Here is a 20,702-nt window from a genome sequence, read left to right on the forward strand (position 1 = left end):
GAAGAATTTTGAGAATATCGGTCCTTCAGAATATATTTCAGTTAAAAAGAGGTTTCAGTTTATCAATCTTATAGAATATATCTCAGCTATGAACATTTTTGAGGATATTGGTCATTTAGAATATATCTCAGCTATGAGATGTTTGAGGTTGATAATATCAGTCCAATAGAACATATCTCAGTCATAAAGATGTTTTTGCCAGAGGATAAAAATGCATTTGCAAACATGTGATGCCTCCCGATCTGTCCAGGAGGCTCCCGGATTAGTGACCCTTGTCACTCCCTTGGACTTTCGGAAATGAAAACCAAACATGACCAGCAAGCACTCCCTCCAGAAATAACACAATGCATGAATGGTTGATTCGGTAGTCAAGATAGCGAGTTACACGATTGGGGCTCCTGAAAGGGTATAGAGGTCAAAGTTTAAGTAAACCTCATGTTAATTTGCCTTTGTGCTGCGTCGTGACTCGAATTTCTTTATTTCACATACTGCGTCGTGACTCATTTGCACAAAAATATCAACACATAGAACTTTGTCAAAGTTCACGAGAATGTATCATGTAATAATTTTACACAAATTGATTGGCTCAGTGTCCCAGGTTGGCAATCTAATTTGCATAAAGCAGTATCAGTCAACCAATGAGATTAATACATGGCTAGGTCAGAAAGATCAACAAAGACAATGAGGCACTTTACATTCATAAATCAAATAATAATTCATAATAGGTTCGTTATAGGTGTGCTCATAGTCTACTATATATAGGGATTAACAAACCTAGGACTACTGACACAGTCCTACAACACGTAATTTCTATTAAAGGTTGTTTGAACAGCTTGTTCAGCGACTATATGACAACTGACACAGTCCTACAACACGTAATATCTATTGAAGGCTGTCTGAACAGCTTGTTCAGTTACTATAGGACAACTGACACAGTCCTACAACACGTAATTTCTATTGAAGGCTGTCTGAACAGCTTGTTCAGCGACTATAGGACAACTGACACAGTCCTACAACACATAATTTCTATTGAAGGCTGTCTGAACAGCTTGTTCAGCGACTATAGGACAACTGACACGGTCCTACAACACTTAATTTCTATTGAAGGCTGTCTGAACAGCTTGTTCAGCAACGATAGGACTACTGACACAGTCCTACAACACGTAATTTCTATTGAAGGCTGTCTGAACAGCTTGTTCAGTGACTATAGGACAACTGACACGGTCCTACAACATGTGATTTCTATTGAAGGCTGTTTGAACAGCTTGTTCAGTGACTATAGGACTACTGACACAGTCCTACAACACATAATTTCTATTGAAAGCTGTTTGAACAGCTTGTTCAGTGACTATAGGACTACTGACACAGTCCTACAACACATAATTTCTATTGAAGATTGTCTGAACAGCTTGTTCAGCGACTATAGGACTACTGACACAGTCCCAAACACGTAATTTCTATTGAAGATTGTCTAAAAAGCTTGTTCAGCGACGATAGGACTAATGACAGTCCTACAACACGTAATTTCTACGTGTAATTTCTGTTGAAGGTTGTCGGAACAGCTGAAATTGTTCAGCAACTATAAGACTACTGTAAATGATGAGACTGAACAGACTTGACTACCATTTCCTTACCTGTGTCTGTAGACAACACCAGACATTTCACAGCAGATTCATGGCTCTCATAAACTATCAGTAAATAAAGCTACATCCTTGTCTTTAGAAAGCTTGCTCAACATTGCACTTTCCTGCTGGGATTTCATAAACACTTGAATACAACTGTATCACAGTCATCAGTACTTGAGAGAGGTCCCTGATTAATGTCTACCAGCATTCTGTCCTGTAACACCTATGTCCTAGTCAGTGACACCTGTCACAGGACATCACAGGTGACTATTCGGATGAATCAGAGGCACTCCACACAAAACAATGTCATTACAACATCACAGCACACTTGAGAGAGGTCCCTGATTGATGTCTACCAGCATTCTGTCCTGTAACACCTATGTCCTAGTCAGTGACACCTGTCACAGGACATCACAGGTGACTATTCGGATGAATCGGAGGCACTCCACACAAAACAATGTCATTACAACATCACAGCACACTTGAGAGAGGTCCCTGATTGATGTCTACCAGCATTCTGTCCTGTAACACCTATGTCCTAGTCAGTGACTCCTGTCACAGGACATCACAGGCGACTATTCGGATGAATCGGAGGCACTCCACACAAAACAATGTCATTATAAAATCACACCAAGTCTACCAGCATATTGTCCTGTAACACAGTCACATTTCCTAGTCAGTAACATCTGTGAGTATCTGGAGGAATCTAAGGCACTCCACACAAACACAACATCACCACAACATCACTCCCTGTCCTGTTCTGTGTAAGTTTAAGCATTGGATGGTGTGAGTTTCCAACTGTTAGCTGCATGACATCACAGGAAGGAAGCTGGAGGCTCTAGAGCCTTAAAAAGTAAACTGACAACATGTGTTGCTGGAGGCATGGGTTCAGATGTATGTGACAGACAGCCGACCTCCACACATGGTCCCATGTCACTACACACATTGACTTTATGCTGTACAGATAGGGAAGTGATCAGAGCGGAATACATATCAGTGACTGACGCTGTAAACACACTCAAATTTGTCACATTACAGAACAGTTTGTGATAACAGACATGTTCTTCCCACAGGACGTCACTGGTAATTTAAATAGTGAGGAAAACCTTCACAAATAATTCTGAAAAATATCACATGAGTGAATGAGCACTAAATGATGTTCTTTTCAACAATTGCCTGTTTTGACTTCTAACATCACTAAACATGGTACAAAAGGCTGATTTGTTTTTTTAAGATGTGTTTTTCTGATATTTGGACATGTGCAAGTATTGGAAGTATGCTGATTTCCTTAGCAGATAACGACAGCCCAAGCTTGTGGTAAAAACTTAATCCGGGGTCAGGCTGCCTCATTCTTTCACAGGAGTCATTGCTGGAATATTGTTAAAAGCAGCGTAAAACCATACTCACTCACTCACTCACAACCAGTCTGTTTCATTCAGTTTGGCAAACTTATGGACATTTCATAACAGAACTTCAAAACTTGCAAGCGTAAGATAAAAAATAATGCTAGTTGTCATCCATTTGGACATGTCTGATAAATTTCATACCTATAAATCAATATGCCACATATTTTATATTTTGTTTTACGGGCCCCCACCCCTACTGAAAAGCAGCTAGGAAATCAATTAAACATAAAAAGATTTATTTTTATCATGTCTCCCGCTAGTAATATAGATCCTGTTATACAAGATAAAATGTTATACATAAATTCCATGTCCACATCACTATCAGTGATTCAAGAAGCCAGCTGCAGGGTGGGTGTGTGGGTGTGTGGGAGGGGGTGGGCCGGGTGGGTGTGGGGGTGTGGGTGTGAGTGTGGGAGGGGTTGGGGTGTGTGTAGGTGGTGTGGCGGTGGGGGTGTTGGTGTGTGTATGTGTGGGTGAGTGGGTGTGTGGGAGGGGGTGGGCCGGGTGGGTGTGGGTGTGGGTGAGTGGGTGTGTGGGAGGGGATGGGCCGGGTGGGTGTGGGTGTGGGGGTGTGGGTGTGGCGGTGGGGGTGTTGGTGTGTGTATGTGTGGGTGAGTGAAGTAAGTATTTGTGTTTGCTTTTGGTAAGTGTGATCTAGTGTTACAGAATGTAACATTACAACAACAACCAATAACACTGCTCATTCCATTGGGAGGATCCAATCATCTATCATTACATCACAACCAAATCTCAACACTATCTTCACCTCAGTTATGTTGTGACGAGAATACATTACACATTTATAATACATAAACACCTGGTGACAATAGACAACAACTGCAACATCACAGGTTTGTTTTAAGAATATTAGGAGAGCACAGAAAAGTTCTGACTATTACCTGACATCACAATAAGAGAACCAGGCTATTAATCGCCACTATCAAATTTCTTCACTATACGAGGGACCATGGGAACTCCCGGAGCAACTGGTCCCTACATGCATTAAACAGGGAGGAGAATGTTTGATTTTATACAAAGTTAGCCGGGGTCTGGGGGACTGTATGATTTACACAAACATTGTATTGGCTTGTATAACGAAAATTATCCTTGATGTAAAGAAAATCTGCAGAAATCATGGAATTCCGCCCTGCATAAAAGCAAGGAAGTTAGTGATTTCAGGCTTGTCAGATATGTACGGTATCGGCTGCCTGATATAGTTGCACCAGGATGTGTCCACTCAGTGAGTGGATCTATCCACACATTGTGTATCATATTAGGTCAGCTTGTGCCAGGAAACAGGGACAGATGGCAATGCTTCCTTTCAATAAGTAAGGTGCTTTTCCAACTGTTTTGTCATAGGGTGGGAACTGGGGGAAAGGAGGGTCTACAGTAACCCATGCTTGTAGAATTAACGGACTTGAGAGGATTGGGTGGTCAGACTTGGCGACTTGGTTGATTGTGTATCACTGTGCCTCAATGACATGGATCACGACTCAAGCCTTCTGTCCATGGTTTTCCTGGGATTAGACAACAAGTACTTACCCCAATATGGACTAATCATGTTAATACCTGTATTCTCTGAAGCGGTGATTGGATGACTACTGATCAGCTCCAGGTTTTACTGATGGCATGAATAAACACACTCACTCCTTATTGACCGGGTCCAGGTTTTACTGATAGCATGAATAAACACACTCACTCCTTATTGACCGGGTCCAGGTTTTACTGATAGCATGAATAAACACACTCACTCCTTATTGACCGGGTCCAGGTTTTACTGATAGCATGAAAAAACACACTCACTCCTAATTGACCTGGTCCAGGTTTTACTGATAGCATGAATAAACACACTCACTCCTTATTGACCTGGTCCAGGTTTTACTGATAGCATGAATAAACACACTCACTCCTTATTGACCTGGTCCAGGTTTTACTGATAGCATGAATAAACACACTCACTCCTTATTGACCTGGTCCAGGTTTTACTTATAGACTGAATCAACACTCTCACTCCTTATTGACCTGGTCCAGGTTTTACTTATAGACTGAATCAACACTCTCACTCCTTATTGACCTGGTCCAGGTTTTACTCATAGCATGAATAAACACACTCACTCCTTATTGACCTGGTCCAGGTTTTACTCATAGCATGAATAAACACACTCACTCCTTAGTGACCCAGTCCAGGTTTTACTTAAACTATCAATACTGAATAAACACTATCAGTATTGACCAGGTCCAGGAAAGGATAAAAGCAGAAATACTGACTATGGCATGTATTGCATCAAATCTGATTCATTCACAAACAGAAGGAGGAACAATGAATAATATAAAAGATCAATATTTGTTTTTTCTTAAATGAAAATGATACTTTATTATTAAATTGATTGAGTGACATTATCAAAGAGGAAGTGTACCTGTGTCAATAAATCTTAAAAAATGAAACAGCAGGCAGCATTACTTAGTTGGCAAATTTATCATTCAAAAATATTTATTTGACACAAAATTCGATATCTGCGGGTTGATATGGATTATAATATCAACATCACCTACACGCATAAATACAGAATGAATTTTTTTTTATTCATAAATTTCCTGTATTGGATGTGAGTTTTCAAAAGTTGACACTGAAAAAGAAAAAATATGGTCTCATGCTTCTCTGTGTGTAAACAGTAGTGCAGTTTCAATTCAAACCCTCAAGAAAAAAGTGAAACGTTTTCTGCAACACTTACATAGACCATCCACAGCACATGGGGTACATTTTCATATTTGTCTCAATATAGTCTCAATATCATGAGCATCGATCCACGCAATTGGGATGCGATGACATGCATCAACCAAGTCAGCAGGCCTGACCACCTGATCCCGTTAATCGCCTCTTACGACAAGCATATTTGTCTCTTATGATGAGGGTTCCAGAAGACCTATTCAAACCCGGATCGTCACGGGACTGAAGAAATGAGAATAACTGTTTTATGCAACACTTACATAGAACATCCACAGCACACTGGGTACATTTTCATATTTGCATCCACCTCAGGGTCTCAATATCCCAACATCAGTTGTCATGAAGACACAATCCGATCAGTTCCTTAATCCATCATGGACACACTGCATACATCTTGTGCAAATTTCTGTCTTCTTTTTGAAATTCAAAATTGCTATTCAACTGTCATTGAGCCTTTTCATACAGTGGTTTCCAGCATCATGATCATCATCATCATCATGTCGACAGTCGTGATATGGAACAGCTAAATCTAAACTGTTCTGGAGAAAGAAGGTACAGGTCCCATGCAGGAGAAAGTCATGAAAGGAGAAACCAGCTCCGACAGCATCTTCACTGATACAAAGTCACAGTCTTGTGTAGCATCATGCTGCATTATACGAAAGAGAATGAGTGGGAAGATACTACTTTCCAATTAGCAAATTAGATATGATAGTTGTATCTGACATGTGTTCCTGGAAACTCATCAGTATAAAATTAATTAGGCTAACCTTCAATCACTTAAACTTTCTTCATAGAAACAACAGAAAACCTTATATGGAAGGAGAAAACAAATATAACAAATCATTATATAACTTAACAATCGGTACAAAACACTATTAAGTCCACAAGCCAGAACATGGCAAAAGGCATCATTTCAGCAGAGTTTAGTGTTATCATATGAACTATTATTAACTGAGTTTACTAGACCGAACAGACTCGGGCTTAGGGCTAGTGGCAAAAGTGCTAAACATTCCTGCTTTCATGTTATTTCAATTAAAAAAGGAAAACTTTTCCACAAAAATATGAGTAAATTTAACAAGAAGCTTGAGTATTCCCAATATGAAACATATTATACTTCATGTAAAATAACACTGAGAAACCAGACGATGAACCAAAGCTGACTTTCTGTACTACGATTACATCCAGAAATATACTTTTGTTACAATTTCAAAAAAACATCCCAAATATGTTTATGATCCAGAATGGTTTTTGTTCAGTACAGAAACTGCAACTACATCCTTTTATCACGTTCATCCATCCTGCCTTTTCTGTCCAAATATCTATTTTACTATCTTTCAAGAAAATCAATCCATAAGTTACTAGAACCTGGCCATGAAAACATTATCAACAATGATTTATATCCATAAGAAATCCCATGCAGGTGAACACATGTTCTCATTCAAATAGTCCCATCAACTGATCACAGAAGCACATCATATCAAAACCAATATTTAGCAATCAACAACTAAGAAATTCTCCCCTGAAACCCTTACATGCAAGTTATTGATGTTGGAAAACATCCATTCTCATTTAAGTGTTAATCAAGTCTGTTCCTGCTCCCAGTTAAGTAATGAAGACACATTTTCCCTGATTTGTTCGTCATTCCAATCAATGATGACGTCATCAGACCCGCCATGATGCGTGACTACAAACTGTCACAAAACAATGAGCTTTCTCCACAAATATGTCCAGAGAGACAATTGTAGTGTAATCAATTGTAATGGTCAACCATTGTGTATGACAACAGCAGGCAACCCCATGGGATTAGGACTGCCTTAAAAGAGCTGATGTGTACTGCCATACCAATCAGAAGATTCCTCTAACTCTGACCAGGGACATAACAACATTAACCTACCCTCAAGGTTCTCGGAATAGATATAACAACACTTACCTGCCCTCAAGGTTTCTCTGGTCAGGGATATAACAACATTAACCTACCCTCAAGGTTTCTCTGAACAGGGATATAACAACAATGACCTACCCTCAAGGTTCTCGGAATAGGCATATAAGAACATTTACCTGCCCTCAAGGTTTCTCTGATCAGGGATATAACAACATTAACATACACTCATGGTTTCTCTGAACAGGGATATAATAACAATAACCCACCCTCAAGGTTTTCGGGATAGGCATATAACAACAATAACCTACCCACAAGGTTCTCGGAATAGGCATATAACAACAATAACCTACCCTCAAGGTTTCTCTGATCAGGGATATAACAACAATAACCTAACCTCAAGGTTTCTCTGAACAGGGATATAACAACAATAACCTACCCTCAAGGTTTCTCTGAACAGGGATATAACAACATTAACCTACCCTCAAGGTTCTCGGAATAGGCATATAACAACATTAACCTACCCTCAAGGTTTCTCTGAACAGGGATATAATAACAATAACCTACCCTCAAGGTTCTCGGAATAGGCATATAACAACAATAACCTACCCTCAAGGTTTCTCTGATCAGGGATATAACAACAATAACCTACCCTCAAGGTTTCTCTGAACAGGGATATAACAACAATAACCTAACCTCAACGTTTCTCTGAACAGGGATATAACAACAATAACCCACCCTCAAGGTCCTCGGGATAGGCATATAACAACAATAACCTACCCTCAAGGTTCTCGGAATAGGGATATAACAACATTAACCTAGCCTCAAGGTTTTTCTGAACAGGGATATAACAACAATAACCTACCCTCAAGGTTCTTGGAATAGGCATATAACAACATTTACCTACCCTCAAGGTTTCTCTGAACATGGATATAACAACAATAACCTACCCTCAAGGTTTCTCTGATCAGGGATATAACAACATTTATCTACCTCAAGGTTTCTCTGATCAGGGATATAACAACATTTACCTACCTCAAGGTTTCTTTGATCAGGGATATAACAACATTAACCTACCCTCGAGGTTTCTCTGGACATAGGGATATAACAACATTAACCTACCCTCAAGGTTCTTTGAACACTGGGACATATCAATATCAACATAGACTCAAGGTTTTTCTGAACAGGGATGTCACAAAATAAACCTACCTTCAAGGTTCTCTGAACAGGGATATATAACATAAACCTACCATCAACATTCTTCACTATTAGAAGGAACACGTAGTGAAGACCACTATTGGAAGGAACACTCTTAGACCACTATTAGAAGGAACACTCTTAGACCACGATTCGAGGGACACTTGATAAGACCACTATTAGAAGGAACACTTGATAAGACCACTATTAGAAGGAACACTCAATAAGACCACTATTAGAACGAACACACAATAAGATCACTATTAGCAGGAACACAGGATAAGACCACGATTCGAAGGAACACTTGATAAGACCACTATTAGAAGGAACACTTCTAAGAACACTTGATAAAACCACTATTAGAAGGAACACACGATAAGATCACTATTAGAAGGAACACTTCTAAGACCACTATTAGAAGAAACACTTGATAAAACCACTATTAGAAGGAACACACGATAAGATCACTATTAGCAGGAACACATGATAAGACCACGATTCGAAGGAACACTTCATAAGGCCACTATTAGAAGGAACAATTGATAAAACCACTATTAGAAGGAACACATGATAAGATCACTATTAGAAGGAACACACGATAAGATCACTATTAGCAGGAACACTCAATTAGACCACCATTAGAAGGAACACACGAAAAGATCACTATTAGCAGGAACACTCAATTAGACCACCATTAGAAGGAACACACGATAAGATCACTATTAGCAGGAACCCTCAATTAGACCACCATTAGAAGGAACACACGAAAAGATCACTATTAGCAGGAACACTCAATTAGACCACCATTAGAAGGAACACACGATAAGATCACTATTAGCAGGAACACTCAATTAGACCACCATTAGAAGGAACACATGATAAGATCACTATTAGCAGGAACACTCAATTAGACCACCATTAGAAGGAACACACGATAAGATCACTATTAGCAGGAACACTCAATTAGACCACCATTAGAAGGAACACACGATAACATCACTATTAGCAGGAACACTCAATTAGACCACCATTAGAAGGAACACACGATAAGATCACTATTAGCAGGAACACTCAATTAGACCACCATTAGAAGAAACACACGATAAGATCACTCTAGAAGGAACACACGATAAGATCACTATTAGCAGGAACACTCAATTAGACCACCATTAGAAGGCTACCTGCACTGATCCATGAACTTCCTGTGATGACATCCTCAAACAGCCATTGATTATCCAATATCTAACATGAAGACACTTGATATATCCTTACCTCATAGAACCGAAACACTTCTTGTCATAAACATTTTCACTCATTTGAAGACACTAATCTCGTTTATCTTACACATCCTGTCATAAATTGCGTCCATTTTGAAGATGTCTCACTGCCATGCATACAATCCTCTATGAACCGTCAATATTCCAATTTATTAGTGTACATGTGACAGGTCCACACAGTTTTAATCAATGTCTCTACTTACACAGGTCACACGTTATTGACTTTTCACGAGACGATTAATAAAATCCTTCCTTCCAATTTCTAATTATTTCCGACCAAAGACACAAACACATCCATCCGATTCCAACATGACCACCTTCCTCGATCATTGGCAGCTCAGCATATGGGTAGCGACGCCCAAGTCAATATGGTCATAATACATTCATGTTTCAAACAACTTAACAATACGTTTCTTCCTATGCAAAGTTTGGTCTCACTTATATCAACAAAGGGAGACTGAAAAATGGCCATATCTCTTTATCCCCATTACTTCAAGAGTGGCACACTGGGTCAATAAAACAGACAGCGACTCCACTGGCAACCAATCAAAGACAAACTCTTGTTTACCATGGTAACCTGTGCTTGGGAAACAAATGTTTATATCTTCCGTTCTATTTACTTGGGTGTGAATAAACCTAGATTTTGCTATTTGTGACTACAAGTTCTAACAATGCCATCACTGGCACTGTGAGACATTAACAAGTTGCATTGATTTAACACTCAATAACCATGTGTCAACACATCCTTGCGCCCAGCTAGGAATAGTTCATGTGCGACCTTCAGCTCTGTTAACTAGTAACTGTCATCTATCATAGGTAGGAATTAAGATAAACCAGTTTCGTAATAAACATCGAAAATAATGCCATGGGTAAACAGTGCTGACGGAGACACTGGACAGACTTATGCCTGTACCTAATTGACGGACTTTGACCCCACCACCGACGATGCCCCACTGGGAGGATAGACGCAACCGCCGGTTATATAATGGAAACCGTTCAATAGCCAAGTTAGCACAACCTACATCCTGATAGATCTTGTGTGTCATTGAATTGTTAATAAATTGTATACATCATGTATATATTTCATGAAAGTGACACTTGAGTTTATTCTTTTTATTCATGCTTGAACATTCAGTATCTCAGATTATGAGGTGGGCATGACCAAAATGCAAATGTCCGATTGCCAAAAAATTGTTCCCGGATCCCTGGTAAACACCCAAAAAAAATTAACCAGTTAACATTAGCTGCTGGTGCAATGCTATACCTACAAATGCTCATCTATCTGTGAATACATGGAGCACCTGTCTATCTGACTGAACTGATCAGTGCATACATGGAGCAGCACCTGACTATCTGACTGAGCTGATCAGTGCATACATGGAGCAGCACCTGACTATCTGACTGAGCTGATCAGTGCATACGTGGAGCACCTGACTATCTGCCTGAGCTGATCTGTGCATACATGGAGCACCTGACTATCTGCCTGAGCTGATCAGTGCATACATGGAGCAGTACCTGACTATCTGACTGAGCAGATCAGTGCATACATGGAGCAGTACCTGACTATCTGACTGAGCTGATCAGTGCATACATGGAGCACCTGACTATCTGACTGAGCTGATCAGTGCATACATGGAGCACCTGACTATCTGCCTGAGCTGATCTGTGCATACATGGAGCACCTGACTATCTGACTGAACTGATCAGTGCATACATGGAGCAGCACCTGACTATCTGACTGAGCTGATCAGTGCATACATGGAGCAGCACCTGACTATCTGACTGAGCTGATCAGTGCATACATGGAGCACCTGACTATCTGCCTGAGCTGATCAGTGCATACATGGAGCACCTGACTATCTGACTGAGCAGATCAGTGCATACATGGAGCAGCACCTGACTATCTGACTGAGCTGATCAGTGTATACATGGAGCAGCACCTGAATATCTGACTGAGCTGATCAGTGCATACATGGAGCACCTGAATATCTGACTGAGCTGATCAGTGCATACATGGAGCAGCACCTGACTATCTGACTGAGCTGATCAGTGTATACATGGAGCAGCACCTGAATATCTGACTGAGCTGATCAGTGCATACATGGAGCACCTGAATATCTGACTGAGCCGATCAGTGCATACATGGAGCACCTGACTATCTGACTGAGCTGATCAGTGCATACATGGAGCACCTGACTATCTGACTGAGCTGATCAGTGTATACATGGAGCAGCACCTGACTATCTGACTGAGCTGATCAGTGTATACATGGAGCAGCACCTGAATATCTCATCAGTGCATACATGGAGCACCTGAATATCTGACTGAGCCGATCAGTGCATACATGGAGCACCTGACTATCTGACTGAGCTGATCAGTGCATACATGGAGCACCTGACTATCTGACTGAGCTGATCAGTGTATACATGGAGCAGCACATGACTATCTGACTGAGCTGATCAGTGTATACATGGAGCAGCACATGACTATCTGACTGAGCTGATCAGTGTATACATGGAGCAGCACCTGACTATCTGACTGAGCTGATCAGTGACTGCAGGGAGCAGCACCTGACATTGTTTGTTTTGGCGACTAACGGGATCGGGCGGTCAGGCTCACTGACTTGGTTGATACATGTCATCGATCCCAATTGCGTGGATCGATGCTCATGATGTCAATCACTGGATTGTCTGGTCCAGACTCGATTATTTTACAGACCGCCGTCAAATAGCTGGAATACTGCTGAGTGTGGCGTTAAGCAACAAACAAACAAAACAAACAAACAAACAAACAAACAAACAAACAAACAAACAAGTTTTAAACAGTCGGTCATTTCTGTAATACTGCAGATTCACTCAGCAGACAGCATCAACATCCGGGATGTAAGTTGTTTCCTCAATAGATGGAGCACCAGAACTGGTACTGATGGTGGTCACAGCGTATGACTGAAGAATATTGCATGTAGGTTGCCTCTGTATGCAGAACATGAGAACACCCAACCAGTATTTGATTTTCAACAGAAACATCATTTGAGTTTAAAGAACAGATACTGACAATGGCCATACATACCAAAGTTCATCAAATACTCATATAACCACAAGAACAATATGTACTAGATGTTCTTAATGTTACTTAAAGCCCAGTTTTCATTGCACTCATCTCTGCTATAGTCAGTATGCATAAACATGGGATCAGTTCGGCACTCTCAGCTTGTGATGACAGAGATGACAATAGTTGAACATTTTGTCACAAAACAATGCTCCAGGAAACAAAACAAGACACTGAAATGCAGCAGGTATATGATAAAATGATTAGAAATCAAACTTAAACCCAACGACTCGAAAGAGACAAACAGAATATTGTGTCAATTTGAATATTGACTTTCTTATTGTGTGGCTCTATTATACGCCTGTCCAATAACCCAAGAGTACACCCTGTTAAAGATACCTTATTTGAAATCCTTACAAATTACACAAATCAGTTGCTATTGGATGTCTCAATAATAATTTGAACTTTTCAAATCCATTTGGTTCGTTGACATTACAAGTTGTAGCAGTATCACCTGGGGACATGTGGTTTTATGCATCCTGCCGAAAAGCAAATGCAAATTTATCCTACCAACATGTTTTAATATGACATTGTAAAAGAATAAAAACAAATTCAAAACAGCTGTTCGATTAAGCTGAGGTTAACTTGTGCTATGTCAAGTGACTTTCATTGACTCGGGAAAAGTGTGGAACTTTTCACTTTAAAGTTTGGTATGTGGAATTTATTTTCCCACTCAGAAATCCATGTGCAGCCTGTCTTGTTCATGGCGGGGTATAAAGGATATATTCTCCTGCTGAGAAATTTATTTCCCTCCAAGGCGGGAATACATAGTATTTCATCAATATTACGTGAACCAATAAGATCTCATCATTCTGTCATGGCGGAATGATAAAAAGTGTTTTGACACACTTTTTGTGTTAATAAGGAGCCATTCGATGATGTAATAAAATAGTGGTGTGATTCCAAACTAAGGGTTGAGGATATATGTCATCATCAGTATTGATGCGCACAAAACTGGTCACAGGTGATTTGGGATGGGCTTTAAAGTCGACTTCAAGATTACAGCATTGACATGCCGCAGTTTTAACTTAGATACCCCACTCAGACACAGTGTAGTGACTCCAAGCTGACAAGTTCAAGATACCCCTTAATGCCGAGCACCAGGCATTATAACAAGTACGAGCTTTTAACATCTTTTGGTATGTTGCGGCGGGAATCAAACCCCTGACCTTCCGCTCTCCAGGCAGACGCACTTTCCACTTGACCATGGAGGTAGTACAAATATTGGTCATAAATGTAAAAAAAAATGTGAGACAAGGGGGGTTACAACCAGACATGTGATCATTTGCATGAGTGAGTAAATCAACTACAAGCTCCAGAAAGAACCAATACAGTGTAAATGCGAGAATTATAAAAGGACAAGCGAATCCTGGCACAGCAAAGGCACACAACTGCGTTGTGACGCCCTTGAACGCTTTGCCACTGTGTCTCTACTATGACACAGATGACATTTTCTGCAGTCCTAAAAGTAAGTGACCTCCACAGTCTTTTGCACATGGTGATACGAACAAAAATGAATTACTTCCCTTTACCACTTAAATGAAGCCCGCTAAATATAAAATTGACCCAAACAAGCGTTCACAAACCAACTGTGTGAATTGGCTTTACCTAGTATTTCAGTTATATCAGTGTGTGTCAGCTTAATGTTAGATGTGGTGAGGTGAAATGGGGTTTAACGTCGCGTCTAAGATTATTGCACTTATATAGAGACGTGCATGCACGTGTGTGTGTGGCTGCTTGTACTAGTCTGGACTGATGCCGATATATAGTGCTAGCACACTGAGATACCATACCGCAGTTTAACATGGATACCCCATTCAGACACAGTATACTGACTCCGAGCCGACCAGTCCTTGTTTTAGCCCCTTAATGGCAAGCGCCACACAGAGTAACAACAAGTACCATCTTTTAACGTCCTTTGGTATGACGTGGCCGGGGATCGAATCCCAGACCTTCCGCTCTCTGGGTGGACGCTCTACCACTAGACCACGGAGGCGGTCGCTTAATGTTAGAGGAAAGATTTAAGTGAAGCAGGTCTTAACGTAACTTAAAACTTTGGTGAAATGGACGAGTTTGGGTGTGGCTTTGACAGACCATTGATCATAATCAGGACAAATCTGGGATTTGAAAACTATGATCATAGGATCTTGGCATAACTAAGGGATGTAACTCTGCACAGGGAATTGTGGTAGCCACTGGTGGCGCTATGATCAAACCCAGAAATTCAAGCCTCATTCGGCAAGGATGGAAACTGGACTATTACAGTCAGTTAATCCCCCTGCTTTGGGAAGATGGATCATGAGTATTGTTTCCTGATGTTAAATGGGGTCAGTTTGCATCAAAGTTGTTGAAATTTACTTTCCTATCAACATTCATCTGATAATTTGTTATCCAGTCATGGTAAACTGGAAAGATATTGCCTGCTTTTAATCAGAAAGCTAATGCATTGTAACAGCAGAGTTATTTCAACAATATATAAAATCAACTGTGTCCGGGCTCTCATGCCGACATGGCACATTGGCAAACAACCACAGTACCTCATTCTTAAAGGGAGATAACTTGGGATGAGGAGGGAATGGAGTATGTTGAACCTACTAGTCATCACAGTGCTCCCAGAAAGTGGTGTCTTCCGATATCCATGGGTTGGAGGGCAACACTGCAGTAAGGAAACTGTCGTTGTCTTGATACTGCTCGTGTCTGTGGGCATAGCTGAAAACACAAAAACAAAATGTGGTCCAAATCCTCAATTAAATTATCAGTTCTTATCTCAAATAATTTCCCATGATACAGTAACCTTATTAGTATGTTCCAGACAATTTATGCTGCAATGTATCGAATCATCTAACAGTAATGATAACCAACAGCATATCAAATAGATCCACATTTCATCAGTGTTTGATATTCTCAGTTCAGGTGAGATTGATCAAGCGTTATCACATACCAGATTCAGCAATACTCAAGCCACACATCATGGTGACAAGTAGGGAGAAATCTCGACCAGGCAAACTAGGGGTCGATGGCATGAGCATCCACATTGTCAGGGCACAATCACACAATCTTCCAAGTTACTGGTTATAACCATCTGATCCCCCCAGTGAGTGAGTGAGTGAGTGAGTATGCTTTGACGCCGCTTTTAGCAATATACCAGCAATATCACGGCGGGGGACACCAGAAATGGGCTTCACACATTGTACCCATGTCAGGAATCAAACCCAGGTCGTCTGCGTGACGAGCGAACGCTTTTACCACTGGGCTACCCGACCACCCAGGACACTATTATTCATCCCATTTATCACTGAAATGAGAAGAACTACTTGATTCTTCAATATGCCCTGACAACCTTACAAGAAAGGCAACCGAAAACTTTCCTGAGTTATGCTTCGGAAGCTTTATCCCATCTCACCTCTCAATCGCCTTTAGCGTCTTCATTCTACATCTGTTCACAGCATTCCTCAAATATCTAACCTGGAAAATATAATCAATACAGTCTTAAGTCCATGTAATCCACGTGTGAAATTGCATTAAATATTCAGAATTTAGTTTATGTCAAAAACAACATCTCTCTCTCTCTTTGCTCAAATAAATCACTTCCAGTGCAGCATGGTCAGGTCTAACAGTCCATGAAGCCTGACAAGGTTAATCATACTCATTAATAAATCACAGTGTTGTAAGTTGCTGCATGAAAGCCAGCTCCAACCTTGATGGGTCTTCTCCTGCTCATAAAGCATGGACGTTGTTGTCTCATGCATACTTATCGTTTCCTATATCTTCGTCACCCAAAAAGCTACTAAGGATGTTAATGCGATTTTCAACCTCAAACATAAAAAAGTCGGACTATGCCCCACGGAGTTGCCAATATTCATCAAGGGGCTAGATGTTGAAGTCAATGTAATTTGTGAAATGTGCCCAGTTTCAATGTCAGAAGTAATCACCGAAACATAGAATCAAAATTTCTAGGAATACCAATTGGTCTGAATTTAGTCTCACTTTAAACATCTCTCACCAAATGTCTCTCGTTATCGTGTTTCTTCAAATCAGCCCTGCATCACTATTTTGCCTGAGCGAATGCATATTCTCTGAAATTTGTTTTGACATCAGCGACAGTTAGGTAACCGTTGCTATGTTGAAATGATAGTCTATCTAACACTGGCTACAGAACCAGCACCTTCATAACTCTGTGCAGATCATTATTCCTAAAATGCACATCATGCTCATACACTCACAAGAGTTACATTTCTAATGTTATCCACGATCTTCACACAGCCACGAGTCCATTTGTCAAAGACTAGTGAAAATCTGCAGGGACTAGTTGTTTCTCACAACCACTGGTCTGAAATGTGAGTGAGTGAGTGGGTGGGTATTCTTTTTAGGCCGCTTTTAGCAATATTCCAGCAATATCACGGCGGGGTGCACCAGAAATGGGCTTCACACATTGTATCCATGTCGGGAATCGAACCCGGGTCTTCGACGTGACGAGCGAACGCTTTAACCACTAGGCTACCCGACCACCCCATGGTCCAAAATGAGCTGTGGACTAGCTGAACATCACCTATGGTGTTTGTTTGTTTGTTTGTTTGTTTAACGCTGCACTCAGCAATATTCCAGCCACGTGATGGTTGTCTGTAAATGATCCAGACAATCCAGTGATTGACATCATGAGTATTGATCTACTCCATTGGGATACGATGACATGCATCAGCAAGCCTGACCACATGATCCTGTTAGTCGCCTCTTACGACAAGCATAGCCACCTTTTACAGCAAGCATGGGCTGCTGAAGGTTTATTTTAACCTTGACCTTCACGGGTACCTCCCATGAGTGAGTGAGTGAATGGTGTCTACCCCTGCCACTGAGTGAGTGAGTGAATAGTGTTCCACGTCACAGTTCCCAGCTCTATCACAGCAGTGAGATGATACTGAAATGTTTTAGCCAGAAAAAACCCAGACACTTCATGCAAACCATGGTCTAAGGATCACAGTAAAAGGTAGCTATCCCTGTGGTCCCTGATGCAAATGACATGATACACATATCCACTGGCCATAGAGCAATAGAGAATACTACCTACAAGGATAGAATGATTTGATGTATACTCATAACATGTGCATTTTAGTGTTTCTCAGTGCTGATTGGTCAATTGATGCCATATGACATCATACAGCCTTATTGTTGAGAAAAATACAATGTGACATTATCCATTTTCCATGACGTCATCTGAACAATAGGCTGCCTTCGGCGAAGTTTCTTTGTGGGTGGACATTTCATACATTTTTTCCTTTATTTTCTCTCTTAAATTGTCAATGAAACTTGTGAATGAATGCCGTAAGTATGATTAACATTCCCTAGGGACAGACAACATGGACAATACGTAATTCTTTTCGCTCATTGGTTATTCTATAATTATGTTTCATTCACAATTCTCTCTACATATTTGAATAAGTAAATGAGTGTAATTTTACACAGCACTATTTGGCAGACAGGACTTTGTACCCATGCGAGGGAACACTTTAACACTGGACGACACAACCTCATCTGATGTAATGATAGCTTACATACTTCTGCCTTAAACATATTCCTAACACTTCAAGGTTTCATAAATTTTGGAAACATATTTATCAAACTGATGTGAAAAGGTATTCACCAGTAACTGTGATTAAACTGTCACACCGTACCACAAGCTACTCAGAGGTCAAACTGATGGTGTCTGGTAGCTAAGTACAAGAAAATGTCTGACATTCACATTCTCATCAAAGTTATCTCCCTTGCGTGGCTGCACTGAGTTTGAACTTCACCTTCCGCCATTTCCATACATGAATTGTGTTTTACAAATATTCGTTCTTTGGCATTGGTGTTATCAGATAACACTACAAGGGAGTTGTGTTTGCTAACAGTAAATACAAAAAACAGGAAGCACATTTTTTCACATTGGTGATATATAGTCTGACTTGCACAAAATTTCCTCAAGCCATTGCCTGATTTAGTCTTCCTGTTGAACCTCCTCCTCTCTGACACTGGGTCACACCTGTCCTATCTACTTGCATGAACACAACCACTACAGTGTCCATCCTAGCCACAAGTCTTTTTTGTGAGTGACTTAAAATCTAAATCAGTATTTGGGTCATATTGCGACCAAAGTCTTTCTGAAGCTGTATGTCCCGTAGGAATAGACTTGTGAAGCCTGATAGGGTGTAAGGTCAGAAACGTTACCTGTTTCTCTAGAAAGTTCTTATTCTTTCTCCGGTCGTCCATCTGACTAATCATGAAGTATCTCTTCGGTCCGCCTTCAACTCCCCTTATGTGTCCGGGCTGCAGAATACACATGTAACATGAGGGTTATACCACGATCTCTAGCACCAAATTGTACTACTTATACATCTACTCTCTCCATAGGTGTCATTGATTGGACAGTTTGGTATTGATATATCGCCTCAAATGTATCATAGTATATCCGTGATAGAAATTAACTAAATTCTCAGGGTGCCTTCAGGTCCCATTTCAGAACTTTAGAAGCTGCAGGCCCAGACTAAACTCTTCAGGCCGTCATTCTAAAAAACCTGTAAAGTACATGCACACATAAATTTAAGGCAGACCAAAAAGACCCAAACAAATTTTTAACTACAGGCCCGACACAAGATCTACTTGCCACAGGCCTACGGATAGGCGATTATTTCAAACACTGCAATATTTCAATTATATTAATTAATCCCAACATTAGTCATTCTACATGTGCATAGATAAAGCAATTTCTATCTAGACCTGCAATAGTCAGCTTCATGCTATATATGAACAAGACTGATCTATTAAATGTTGCAAACTGAATTTTCTGCCTCGAGAATTTCAGTGGCAGTTTGTATCGATACAGTATCGAGATTAGAAATATATTGATTCATCTCTCTCTCCAAGATATTGAACACATTCGGAACACTGTCAGTGTCTTCCTTGTGATTTCATTATAAACGTGTACGTTTTAAGACAAGTGAAAAGTCTGGTCACGTGATATATGCAAATGAGCTTGTGGCAGTGTTGTTATGCTGAATCATTACAGAGCTGGAGTGTGCTGTTTGCTAAACACCTTGAATCCCCACGCAACATGTTTTCAAGCCCCACCTGTATTTAAGCCCCCAAACAATACGTAACAACGCCCTTAATAACGTAATAAGGGTAGACGCTTCCAAGCCAAATAAAAACAGTAAATTGTTGGCCACTTGTTGTTGAAGTTATGTTACGAATTAAGCTACATGGAGAAAGATATTCAACAGGTAATGAAAACATACCTCAAAACTTTCTTTTTCATGAATGAACATTTTTTAATCAAACTTGATCTGATGAAAACTTTTGAAACAAAACATATGTATCGATTACATAGCACCTGCTATTTGTAAACTTCCCATGTGTAATGTCATGTGACTGATCATGTTGTGCATCTATTTTTAACTTGACTGCAATGGAGGGGCTCGAAATCATGTGACAGTAACAAGATGGTGC

The 20,702-nt window shown here is 40.3% G+C and overlaps 1 protein-coding gene across 5 annotated transcripts in view; it reads right to left on the bottom strand.

The window, feature by feature from the left end:
• The window catches only part of LOC139469752 (regulator of G-protein signaling 7-like), a 110,068-nt gene that overhangs the window by 35,644 nt on the left and 53,722 nt on the right, over nucleotides 1-20,702 (bottom strand). For all 5 annotated transcript variants that reach the window (XM_071252034.1, XM_071252033.1, XM_071252031.1 and 2 more), the window contains exons 8-10: nucleotides 19,425-19,523; nucleotides 16,624-16,685; nucleotides 15,816-15,929 (exon numbers count right to left, since the gene is read on the bottom strand). In XM_071252034.1, the coding sequence (XP_071108135.1) occupies nucleotides 15,816-15,929; nucleotides 16,624-16,685; nucleotides 19,425-19,523 (275 nt within the window). The remainder of the gene's footprint in view (nucleotides 1-15,815; nucleotides 15,930-16,623; nucleotides 16,686-19,424; nucleotides 19,524-20,702) is intronic.

This window comes from Haliotis cracherodii, unplaced genomic scaffold (genome assembly GCF_022045235.1).
Source record: "Haliotis cracherodii isolate W230 unplaced genomic scaffold, xgHalCrac1.p SCAF_2, whole genome shotgun sequence".
Taxonomy (NCBI): domain Eukaryota; kingdom Metazoa; phylum Mollusca; class Gastropoda; order Lepetellida; family Haliotidae; genus Haliotis; species Haliotis cracherodii.